This window comes from Mus caroli, chromosome 8 (genome assembly GCF_900094665.2).
Source record: "Mus caroli chromosome 8, CAROLI_EIJ_v1.1, whole genome shotgun sequence".
NCBI classification, from domain to species: domain Eukaryota; kingdom Metazoa; phylum Chordata; class Mammalia; order Rodentia; family Muridae; genus Mus; species Mus caroli.
Genome location: NC_034577.1, coordinates 39,708,003 through 39,721,215, shown reverse-complemented (window position 1 = coordinate 39,721,215; position 13,213 = coordinate 39,708,003). Strand labels below are relative to the sequence as shown.

The window sequence follows — 13,213 nt, the reverse complement described above, 5'->3', positions numbered from 1 at the left end:
GCTTCCTCAGCAGGGGGAGCTTCCTCAGCAGGGGGAGCTTCCTCAGCAGGGGGGGCTTCCTCAGCAGGGGGAGCTTCCTCAGCAGGGGGGGGGCTTCCTCAGCAGGGGGAGCTTTCCTCAGCAGGGGAGCTTCCTCAGCAGGGAGAGCTTCCTCAGCAGGGGGAGCTTCCTCAGCAGGGGGAGCTTCCTCAGCAGGGGGAGCTTCCTCAGCAGGGGGGAGCTTCCTCAGCAGGGGGAGCTTCCTCAGCAGGGAGAGCTTCCTCAGCAGGAAGAGCTTCCTCAGCAGGGGGAGCTTCCTCAGCAGGAAGAGCTTCCTCAGCAGGGGGAGCTTCATTTCTCCGGTGTCCTGCTTCCAGAGTGGATGGGGGCTTCAGTGGGAGTGTCCTATCATCTGCATGTGGTGGGCAGCAGAGAACAGTGGAAGTAGCCCACCTTGTTCTAAGTGCCTCTGGAGCCCTGAGAGTAGCTCAAGGGGAGGGACCCAGAGACTGGCATTGAGATTTCATTTGATGACCTATACCTTCTGGGAGCAGCACGGTCTACTTGTGCAGGGTATTGCTATTCATGCTCCCCTTTAACAAGAATATGTTCATACACTTGGAAACCCGTGGATTTCTCTAAGGCTTCTTCATGTAGCCTAAGTGTAGTCTCCCCCCATCCTCCCCTCTCCCGGTTTGCCTCTCTCCACTCTAGCTCTTTAACTCTGAGGATAGCCTCCATGCTTTTCATATCACCAGTGCTCTAGCATTCCCTCTAGTTACTTTTCCCTTGTGTTGGCAAATCATAGGTTTCTATGAAGCTTTTTAGCATACCTTTCATGTTTGTTAAGCCACCTGCCAATACCCCATTTCCCCATTTCCCATCTGCTTCCATGTTTGAACCCTTCTGCCCACAGTATCCCCTTCTCTACTCTCATTGTACCTGTATTTTACCATCCCCCTTCCCTTAAGATACCCACCCTCAGTAGCCTACTTCTACTCTTCCTGGTTTCCACACAAGCTCCAGATTAAATATAACAAAACAAACAATTCAAAGTATGACCCACATAGGAGAGGGAACATAGAGCATTGCCTTTCTGGGGCAGAGTGACCTCACTCGATATAGTGCTTTCCCATTCTATCTATTTACCTTCACATTTATTGTTACAGCTGAGTACTATTCAGTTGGGTTCTATACTGCAGTGTCCTTATCCATTCATTCATTAGCTGATGGACAAGGTGGTTGATTCCGTTTCTCAGATGTTGTGAATTGAGCTGCAGTGCAACTTAGGAGTGCTGCAAAGAGCAGTGGTGTACAAGTATTTGTGTTACATGTTGGCTCGTGGCCATTTGGGTACAGCAAAGAGTGGCATATAGCTGGGTCCTATGGTGGACCTAATTTTAGGTTTTTTTTTTTTTTAAGATTTAATTAATTAATTTAGAGTGTGTGTGTGTGTGTGTGTGTATCTCTGTGTGTGTATCTGTGTGTGTGTGTGCATGCACACTTAAGTCTTCAGGCTTGTGTGGCAAGTACTTTTCCTTGCTGTGCCATGTCCTGGACTCTGATGTTTGTTTTCTGAGCCTCCCATCCTGACTTGTTAATGACGGAATGAGTTGGTATTCTCACCAGCACTACATCGGTGTTCCCTTCTGTGTCTGCTCTTGCTGCTCACATTTCTTGTTACCTGTTTCTCTAGTGAGTGCCGTTCTGACTGAGTTGGGATGGAATCTCAGTGTAGCTTTAATTTGTATCTATCTGATACCTACTGATGTTCTGAAAACTGTTAGAGGAACGTAATGTTAGCACTTGTGGGCTCTTAGAGAATTGGCTTCATTTTGAGAAAGATATGTGTGTGCTCATCTGGTGTGAACCTGGCTTTGGAGGATGTCAGCAAGGCTATTTCTATGCTAAGAACAAATCATTTTCCTAGGCTTGCTAGTAGTTTGTATTATGCTCTCCAGTGAGTGCAAGGATGATGAATTATGGCCCGTGTGACTTATACAGAGAGTGTGATCCTAAAGAAATGAGTAACGCTGCCTTTGGTCATGCAGTTGTTTGGAGCGGCACTGGCCTGACGTTGAGTTAAGATTACTTATGCTCAGTTTCAGGGATGTCAGCCTTGGCTTCCTCATTAGCAGTGGGCAGCTCTGCACTGAGTTTATCCCATGATGGCCCCTGTTCTGGCTGGTGACGGTGCCCTGGCAGTAGACTGGCTACTAAGAGTGGCAGCTATGCATTCTCACTCGCACAAAGCTGTCTTCTCTCCCCAGGTCTGCTGATAAGGCCAAATCCAGAGCCTTTACTTCACACCCACTGCCTTTCCACTGTTTCCTGCTGGCTGCTCCAGCGTTTTGCAAGCTGTCGCAACTGTAAAGCATAATGAGGAGTCCATTTCTGATGTGCCCCACTTTCATAAAGTGGTACTCTTATTAGCTGTGATAACTGATGGGTTTTTTTTTCCTGTAACACTTTTATTTAAATGTCATTTGAGACTAACTCAATTTTATTATCTTATTACTTAGGCACAGCCTGTCTGAAAAACATTACCATTGGACCATGTGTCTCGGAATTCTTTATCTTTAGATAGCCCTATAATCTTAAAAGCTATCAAACATCAAACTGCTGTTGTTCCTGTGGCTTACATCTAGTGATGTGCCATAGCCACCCTGCACTGGCAGGTGACAGCTTGCTTGCATAGCCCCTCCCAGTTCCAACTGAGCTCAGTGAAATCATGTTGCTGCATTGAAATTGGCCATTTACACTATGGAATGGGAAAATACTTCAGCTTAGAATTTTGTCCTGTGGAGAACTAATTGTTAAATATTTGCCAGCCTCACTTATTGAATCCATTATATTCATCAATATTTACAACATCAGATATTTAAGCCAAAAAGCTTTTCAAGTACAAGTTCACATTGTGTTCTCTTTAGAAAATCCCGCTAGTGATTTTGGAAAATGACTTGCGAGTGAAAGAGAAAAATGACATTTTGCTATTTTGTGGTAGTAAAATAATAATGAATATGGCATTGGCCTTATAGATCCCCTAAATGGTGTTTGGAACAAGTGGGAGTCTCTCACAGCACCCTGCCAGAAGAAACTACCTTCTGGCAGACAGTGTGTGTGGTTAGAAAGTGAACAGGATCCTTAGGCCTCCCTGTGGGCTCGGTAGCTTACGCCCTCCTTTAGGCCTTGGCACTGTTGTTTATTATTATGTTGTTTGCTGTGGTGCCCACCAGTGAAAGTATCCCATGGTTCTGCCCGGCTAATAGTCATCAAAGACTCGTTGGGGTTCAGGGAGGCTTGTTTCAAAGTGCTTAAGATTTAGGAGAAAAGGACACATGGGTAGAGGAATCTAGTGTTGTTATGAATATCTAATTTCAACATAAGAGTATGTTTTTCACTGAGGCTTTTGCCAGTGTTCTCAGAGCTGCTTTAGAAGATGGTGTCACCACCGTAAAACATGAGAATGACAGAGAGGACAGACAGAGTCCGTGTTAGAAGCACTTACTTTTCAGGCTGGGAGAGTTTTTCAGTTGATTTCATTGTGTATCTTTTCCTGTATCCCAGAGTGACCTCCAATTCACTGTGTAGCAGAACTTCTGATCTCCTGCGTCCACCTCCCGAGTTACAGGTGTGTGCCATCAGCTCGGTTTAGTTGTGTTGGGTAGTGACCCCCATGGCCTTGTGCATGCCAGGTAACCACCGAACCAGCTGAGCCAAGCCCCTAATTTTTGATTTCTCGTTACATTAGTTGATGATAAAAATACAGAGAAAAAAATGAAGAAAAATCTTTACCAGTAATCTCTATAGTTACATATACTTGAAAGAATGCCAGTTACTTACTACAACTGTTCATTTGGGTGGTTTGGTCTGAGAACAACTGTTATTGATGTAGCATTATAAAAAGCACACAGTCAGGCCTGCCTGCAGTGAGTGTAGGTTTGACACTCACTGTAGTGTCATACTTGTTGGACAGCTCTGGGTAACACCATTCTTGTCCTGTAAATCTAGCTGGTGGACAGATCTCTATGGGCTGCAAAATGAAGTGGGTGGCCTGGGAAGCACACCTTTGAGTTGGTGACTGTCAGGAGAATAATGAATTGCAGTAATAAGAGTATCGCATCCTTCGCCTGACGGCTAAGCGGTTGTTGGAGGCAGGTTTCCGGTCAGCCTGTCAGTCTGCTGCTGCTGTAAGCCAGTCTCGATCACACTTAAAGCCTGCTTGGCTTCCACTTCCTTTTCCCGTCGGTCTTGTGTCAGCATGGTTCAGAAAGTCTAAAAAAAAAAAGTCTAAAAAAAGATTGCTTTTATACTTTCAATTCAATCACATTTAAAAAATTTTCAAACCTCCTTGCAATCTGTGTTTTGTGTGCCTGTGGAACACAGGCTTCTTATCTGAGGGACTGTCTTTATTCACAGATTTTCTTTCTTTACTTTTGATGTGTTTCCCCTGCCCTTTTCAACCTCTGACTATAGTGAAGCATAGCACAGACTCGAGAGGGTGACAGAGAGAGAACTGCTTCCCCCATTTATCACTTCCGTGCCTTTGTTTATCTGCACCTCTACACATCTTCCGTTTCTCGTCTGTACGATGGGAGTGGTGATATCTACTTCTTGGTATGTGGGAGGGTCGGATCATACCGCACCTGTGAAATGTATCAAAGTTGCTGACTTCTCCCTATTCAAGGAGTGAGACCTAGAGGTGGTTAGTAGGAACTGCAGTGGCTGACCAACACCACCAAAGGCAGTATGCAGCAAGCCCACTACAGCTCACCAGAAGCTGGGTGGACTTGCTCACCTATAGTGGCCGTGCTTTGTGAGCCCTCTCTGCTCACAAACAGTACTGATGCCCACCTCCTGAAGGGCGTCACTCAAGTGTCCTGCTCAGAGTTTGCAGGGGAGTCTAAAGGAGTCAGGTGGGAGGTTTTTCTGTACAGTGAGCGTATTGGGCCAGCCCTCTCTGGCATTTGGCTTTCTTAGCTTTCCAGTAACTCAGCTGGTAGGAAGGAGGGGAATTCGTGACACTTTTATGGCCATGCAGGTCCCAGCTGATGCATAGGCTCAGTATTACGCAAAGCAGCTTCTCTTATAAAAGCAGGTTTTCCTGTGGCTGTCCTCCCCAGTAAGTACTGACCACGCGTGTGTTTTAAGGTGTTAAGTTACATATGCCAGGGCTTGAGATGACCAAGGAATAGCATCTCAGTGTGTACTGAATGGAAAGAGCAGCTCCAGCTCTAGTTGAAAATGAAGATAGGAAGGCGAGACTCCCAGGGTCACAGCACACCCAGGCTCTGGAGCAGTTAGTGCTTTCCTATTGAGCTGCAGCCCCAGGCCACTCCCTTTAATAAGTTATGAAGGCTGGCGTTGACTTCATTCTGTGGCCCTTGCAGGCCTTGAGCTCATGATCTGGCATCATCTTTTTGTTGGTTGGCTGTTTGTGGTTTTTTGTGTTTTTTTTTTTTTTTTTTTTTTTTTTTGTTTTTTTTTTTTTTTATGACAGGATCTTACAGCCTAAACTGGATCAGAACTCCTGACCCCCTTGCCTCTCCCTCTAAGTACTGCTTTTATGTAGTGCACCATCATGCTTCCCTCCAGGAACCTTTTAAAAAGCCAACATGGAGACCAGAATGTAAAATATTAATCCAGGATGCATGAAGCCTGTATTTGATTCAAAAGCAGCCTATAAATGGGGGCACACTGGTGCATCCGTAATCCCAGAACTGGGAGACGAAGGCAGGAGGATCAGGACTTGAGTGCTATCCTAATGCTGCATAACAAATTCAAGGCTAGCCTGGGCTACAGGAGACCCTGTCAAAAATAAATCAATAAAAGTAAACACCAGCAGAGGTGTGCATATATAAAGCCTTACTCATAAAATGTCTTCCTGTCATTGGCTTTGTACATTCAGATAGAATTCTTCTAGGCCATTACAGCAGGCAAAGAATGCAATTGTTCTTTTTTCGGTGTACACATTCAGTTCGTCCAGTCTCTGGAGTAAGAAGTCACAGTGTACTCCTGAGAGGCATTACTCATAAAGATACCAATATGCACTTCATGTTTCATTTCCTGTGGAGTCCTTAAAGTGTTGTCTGTACTCTAGAGTATTTGCTCAGTATTGGCCTCCTGTTACTATGGAATCTTTGCCACTTATCTCCACTAATAGATAGTAGAAAATTACCATTCTACAATGCTATAGAATAAAAAAAATGTAGACTGCTCTTTCTACTACTCAGATACTCCAAAACAGTGGTTCTGGGGTGCACTTAGTGCTGACAGGAATCTATGGCCACAGCTGGAAAAAACCTGGGATCCTCACCATGCAATTTGCCAGTGCCTTTGGGAGCGTTAAACAGTATCCCATAGAATTATCCATAGACATAATCCAGACTTACTGTCCTACAATCTCTTCATCAAAAAAGGAGCTCATGATACAGGTTTATGCTTTATTAGTTTTAAAAACGGATGCTATTAATCATTTAAGACAGACTGTTTCTCCTCTCTTTGGGGAAGGCCACTCTCTTCAGTCAAGTGCACAGCTTCATGCAGGATGTGCATGGAGTGGGAAGGGCGAAAGGGACATCTGCCTAGCCAGCCACATCACCTGAATTAGTCCCACTGATCAGTGGGTGACAGATGTCAAAGCCTATTTACTTTCACATCCAATCTTTAATCTCAGCAGTCAAGAGGAAGAGACAGATGGGTCTCTGAGTTTGAGGCCAGCCTGGTCTACATAATGAGTTCCAGGCTGGCAAATAAATTAACAAACACAATCAAACAAACAATAAATAAGATTCATCTGGAAACTTGAAGGTTGTGTAATTAAAGAAATTCTCATACCATTTTGAATTGTTGCTAGTAATTTGGAAGTTCTTATGACTACTTAAGGTAGTCATAAGCCATGGTGGCCTTTGAAAATATAATGTGACCACATATCCTTCTTTGCTTTCTGTTGTTGTGGCAAACACTGACCAAAAGAAACTTGGAGGAGTGGGTTCATTTGGTTTACATTTTCTGAACACAGTTCATTATTGAGGGAAGTCAGACCAAGAGCTCAAGAAAGACCTCCAAGCAGGAGCAGAAGCAGAGACCATGGAGGAACACATTTTAACTGGACGGCTCTCCAAGGCTTGCTCAACCTGCTGTCTTATACACCCCAGAACCACCTGATCATCGGAGGCACTGCACACAGTGAGCTGGACCTTCCCTCCTCAATTATTAATTAAGAAATTGTTCTCATTGATGAGATATGGCTTAGCAGTTAAGAACCCTTGTTGCTCTTTCAGAGGACCCAGGTTTGATTCGCAGCTCATGGAGACTCACAACCATCTATAACTTCAGTTCCAGGACATCTAACACCTTCTGCTTGACTTGTAGAGTACCAGGCATGCATGTGGTACACAGACATATATGCAAACAAAATATCCATAATCGTAAAATAAAAGTAGCTTTAAAATAGAAAAGGAAGGAAGGAAGGAAGGAAGGAAGGAAGGGGAGAGGGAGGGAGGGAGGAAGGGAAGGGAAGGGAAGGGAAGGGAAGAAAGGAAGGAAAAAGGGAAGGAAGGAAATGCTCCTAAAAATATGGCCACAGACCAGTCTGATGGAAGCAAACCTCACTTGGCTACCCTCTTCCTTGGGGACTCTAACTGTACCATGTTTAAAAAAACTAATGACGACATCATACATTCACTCCAGCACAGGCTCCCGAGATCAATCCATGTGTAAGAAAAGTATTGGTTATTGGAACTTCTGAGGAGGCAACAGTTATTTTAATCAATGTGTTGCTTATTTAGAATACTTTTTACCTAATGATATATATTTGAATTGTTTCTGAACATTTCTTTCCATCCATCCATTTATCCATCCATCTATGTATGTATGTATGTATGTATGTATGTATGTATCTCTAGCAACCTAGCTACCTATCTATTATTATTTTAATTCTTTAATCTTTTTTTTTACAGTTCAGTCTTTATCCCCGTCTCAGTCCATCCTCTGACTGTTCCTCATCTCATACCCCCCCACCCCTGTCTCCAAGAGGATGTCCCCACCCCATCTCCACCCCACCACACCTCCCCACTCCCTGGGGGCCTCCAGTCTCTCCAGGGCTAGGAGCATCTTCTCTCACTGAACCCAGACCTGGCAGTCCTCTGCTGTATATGTGTTGGGGGCCTCATATCAGATGGTGTATGCTGTCTGGTTGGTGGCTCAGTGTTAGAGCAATCTTGAGGGTCTAGGTTAGTTGAGACTGCTGGTCTTCCTATAGGGTCACCCTCCTCTTCAGCTTCTTCCAGCGTTTCCCTAGTCCAACCACAGGGTCACTGACTTCTGTCCATTGGTTGGGTGTAAACATCTGCATCTGACTCTCTCAGCTGCTTGTTGGGCCTCTCAGAGGGCAGTCATGCTAGGCTCCTGTTTGTAAGCACACCATAACATCAGTAATAGTATCAAGCCTTGGGGTCTCCCCTTGAGATGGATCCTAATTTGGGTCTGTCACTGGACCTCCTTTCCTTCAGGCTCTTCTCCATTTTTGTCCCTTCAGTTCTTTTAGACAGGAACAATTTTGGGACAGAGTTTTTGACTGTGGGATGGCAACCCCATTCCTCCACTTGATGTCCTGTCTTTCTATTCTTTCAGACATGAAGAACAGCCAAGGCCTTTTGTGTTGCATGCATGCTTGAAGGATTCACATGATGAAGTAAGATTCCTTCAAACATGTTCTCAGGTTCTGGTATTATGCCTTCTCCCTTCGAAGGATATCCAGTCTCTCAGCTTACGTACAATGCTTGCAGAAATTCTCACGACAAAAGGTAGACTTATAAAATTAATACCACTAATGTGATGAGTGTTTAAACAAATGTGCTGTATCCTGTGATTATATTTCATATAATATTTGTGCAGATCCTGTATATTGCAGACCATGTGGGTTGTAAGGGATTTTAGACATTTTACATTTTATTATCACATAAAGGCTTTGGCCATACATGGTTTGAAAAGTTTGTATCTGAATTTAAAAGCTCATATCTATATTGCTAATGCTATTAATTTTGACATAGGAAAAAGCCACTCTTCATGTATGTATGGAACACATTCACTTGGTATAGATAACTTGAGTTATCTATGTAGTAGAAATACATTAAGGAAAGAATGTCCTACATATGCACAGAAACTCTATCAGCGTTTACTTATATTTTTTCCTTAAAGTTTCATTGGTAATGCTGCTTTTATGGACTTTTAATAAACAATAAATACTATGCTATAGCATAATAAGAAACATTTAAAAGTTCTTTGTACAGCTAAATACTTAATGAGAATAAAAAAATGGAAGAGCAGCAGGGAGATGGCTGTGATAAGACATTTGTACAAGAATGTGTACTGCAGGTTGTCAAAGCCAGGTGTGTCTGTACACTTTAACCCCAGTGCTGGGGCACAAGGACAGCTTATCCTGGGGCTTGCTGGCCAGCCAGCCTAGCCAAAATAGATCTCCAGGTTCAGGGAGAGACAGGTTCCTGTCTCTAAAAAGTATCTGGGCAAAGAGTGATAGAGAACCCTGGATGTTGGCCTCTGGCCTCCACATGCACACATCTGTTCACTCTAAGGGGAGTGGTGTGGATGCAGATGTGGAAGAAAAGTGACTTAAGACAAACGTCTCTATCTAAGAATCTTAAATAAGAGAAGTATAGTGGCTAAACATCTCTTCAGATAATAATATTATATATTTTAATACCAATAATGATGATGATAATGATGATTCCTGTGTCTGTGCTCATCAGCTGTTTACTAAGCAAGGGGCACTGTAAATTTAGGAGGCTGGGTTTGCCATGGTGTTTCTGACTTAAACAGCTTCCTCCCCAACGTCTGCTTTGAACAGTTGAGTGAACGTCGACATTCATCTTTTTGTAGACTATGCTGGTCAAAACATAATGGACCTTACAAAAATGTGAGGAAAAACCACAGTGTTCCCTCGTCAGTATGAGTTCCAGAAAGCTTCCCTCCGGTATTCTTTTCACTTGTGTATTCAAATGAGCACTGATTGTGCCTACACTGACTTAGCCTGAGAAATAAGCAGCTCTGTGTGTGCATGTATGTGTACACACATGCTGGAAAATACTCACTGATGATAATTCCCCATTTGGCTCACAGTGTTCCCACATACACTTTCACTTGTGTGATATGGAATCTGTCTCTTAGGAGTTTATTTTTCAGTGGCACTCTCCTTTCCCACAGTCTTGAAGCCAGTAGTGGAATTGCTGAGTAACCCTGACTACATTAACCAAATGCTGCTCAGGCAGTTGGAGTACAGAGAGCAGATGAGTGAGCATCACAAGCGAGCCTACACGTACGCGCCTTCCTACGAGGACTTTATCAAGCTCATCAACAGCAACTCTGATGTGGACTTCCTGAAGCAGCTCAGGTACTGTGCCTGCGCCTGGAACTGCAGCACAGGGAAGATGCCAGCTGTCATCAGCTGCCTGGCTAGGCCGTGCGAGAGAGAGAGAGTGTGTGTGTGTGTGTGTGTGAGAGAGAGAGAGAGAGAGAGAGAGAGAGAGAGAGAGAGAGAGANGTGAGAGAGAGAGAGAGAGAGAGAGAGAGAGAGAGAGAGAGAGAGAGAAGGGGTTGGAGATTGGGAGTTAGTGAGAGTGTTCTTATCAGAATTGGAAATGAAGGCAGTTCATAAATTTTCTCATGTAGTGACAACTGCATTTGTCCAGCTTCTCCTTAATAGTGGAATTAGAATTATTTTTTTAAAAAGCATTAGGTTTTCCTAAGAATTAGATAATAATAGCTTGAAAGCTCTTCAGCTATTAGAAGGATCTGCATAGCTGCTCAGATGCCTGCCACAGGAAAGCATTTGAAGGAGAGTGTTGTTTCCTTCCTTCCTTCCTTCCTTCCTTCCTTCCTTCCTTCCTTCCTTCCTTCCTTCCTTCCTTCCTTCCTCTCTTTCTTTGTTTAAATTGCTGTAAACACTGTGCTGATTTTCAGTTCAGAAAGAGGCTGGAGTGGGAAAAGGGCTTCCTCACTTCCTCACTAATGATTTTGAGAAGCCACATTTGGAACCATCCTGGGCAGAGGTGTTTAGGGAGTGTTGATTGGTGCCCTCTCAGCATTTGCATGTGTACTGTGATCATTTGGTGTTGATTGGTATTCGCTCAGCATATGCATGTGTACTGTGATTATTTGGGAACATCTAGTTCTGGGCTCCTTTCCCTGCATCCCTTTTGTTTGAACGTTTCCAAATGGTAATGGGAAGGAAAGGAAACCCTGGTGGGGCAATTTTTATTTTATTAATAAAATTATTTTATTAATAAAAAAGTAAAATATTGACCAAAAAATTGGACCTTAGACCTATTCAGAGATGTTAGATATGCAGCTTTCCTTTGAACAAGCATTAACATTGAGATAGTCTGTGTTGCAATCTGGTCTGCATAACGTACCATCTAAGAGACATGAATTACCAACTATGTCCTGGCTAATCTTGGTCTTGGGTGCCATGAACTGGACTCAGTTGGTCCCTCAACCCGCAGGAGAATCAGGGTTCCTGTACTCAGGTAGGCAAGGAATCGGAGGGGTGACAGACATGAACACCAGAGAGAGTGTTGGATCTGAGTGTAATTTCTCAAAGCGAGCATCAGACTTATATTACAGAACAAAACAAGAAAGTTAGGTGATACATTAAGGTCATCCAAGGTACATTGAGGTTACCTGATGCAAAATGACCCTTTACACAAAACAGAGAAATGCATACATAAAAGGCATAGGAACCAGGCAGTGTTTACAACTGGGATAAAAAGCAGCCACACCTAAGGTCAGCTTATTCTTAGAAGCCAGGGGCAAGGGTTTTATGCCCTTGCCATAGTTCCAGTTCTAGTCTATTGTATAATCCAACTTCTCCCTAGGACACTGTAAATTCCTGTGTATGTGAGTATTTAAGTATTATTTAAGTATTTACTCTAGTTCCTTCTTAGACCACAACCTTCCTTCTTCCTAGGCCATTGTAAATTCCTGCACATGGGAGTGACTAGGCTGTTATTCTAAGTTTACTTTGTAGAACTAGCCCTGAGATTTCTAGCTCTTTTCCAGTAAATTTTAACGCCTGACTTTTTCACTATCTACAGTGGAGGCATTTTGTCTGAATGAATAGCATTCTTACTAAATTTAAAACCCAAGGTCGGCTCAATGATTTACTAGGATATTGGAACACTGGTGGAGGCCAATCTAACTTAACTATATGTCAGATCATTCCTTGGAGGCACTTATAATAAAACAGTATTGAAGGAAAGCACACATATCTGTTCACTGACTGACATAGGGACAAATTTGCAGCATTCGTGCTACGAGATGCCAAGACTCTAGGAGACTAAGTTTCCATGAAACTTTTTGCCTCAGAACTGCGTCCAAGGGCTGGAGAGATGGCTCAGCGGTTAAGAGCACTGACTGCTCTTCCGAAGGTCCTGAGTTCAATTCCCAGCAACCACATGGTAGCTCACAACATCTGTAACAAGACCTGGTGCCCTCTTCTGGAGTGTCTGAAGACAGCTATAGTGTACTTACATATAATAAATAAATCTTAAAAAAAAAAAAAAAAAAGAACTGCATCCAAGCTTTTGGGCCTGCCACACAGTTTCTACTGGAGTGGGTATGGCACTTGGGATAAATAATCATCTTTTTAAAAAAATATTTATTTACTTATTTACATCCCAAATGATGGCCCCTTCCCAGTTCCCCCTCTGAGTTCTTCCCCCCCCAACCATGCTCCCCTTTATCTCTGAGAGAGCAGCCCCCCACTGATATTCCCCCACCTTGGTACATCAAGTCTCTGCAGGATTAGGTATATCATCTCAGACTGAGGCCAAACAAGGCAGCCCTCTGCTACATATGTGTTGGGGGCCTCAAGCCAGCCTGTGTATGCTCTTTGGTTGGTGGCTCAGTCTCTGGGAGCTCCCAAGGGTTAGTTGACACTGTTGGTCTTCCTGTGAGGTTGCCATCTCCTTGACAGCCTGAATCCTTCCCCTAACTCATCCATAGAGGTCCCCAGCCTTGTCCAATGTTTGGCTGTAGGTATCTGCATCTGTCTCAGTCAGCTGCTGGGTAGAGCCTCTCAGAGGACTGCTATGCTAGGCTCTTGTCTGCAAGTACAACATAGCATCATTAATAATGTGAGGGATTGGTGCCTGCCCATGGGATGGGTCTCAAGTCAGGCTGGTCCCTGGTCAGCCATTCTTTTTTTTTTTTTTTT

General features: G+C 43.7%; 1 protein-coding gene across 1 annotated transcript in view; it reads left to right on the top strand.

Annotated features, from left to right (window-relative positions):
* The window catches only part of Snx25 (sorting nexin 25), a 116,837-nt gene that overhangs the window by 37,544 nt on the left and 66,080 nt on the right, over positions 1-13,213 (top strand). The window contains exons 4-5 of the mRNA XM_021169438.2: positions 8,614-8,786; positions 10,204-10,390. Coding sequence (XP_021025097.2) covers positions 8,614-8,786; positions 10,204-10,390 — 360 coding nt within the window. The remainder of the gene's footprint in view (positions 1-8,613; positions 8,787-10,203; positions 10,391-13,213) is intronic.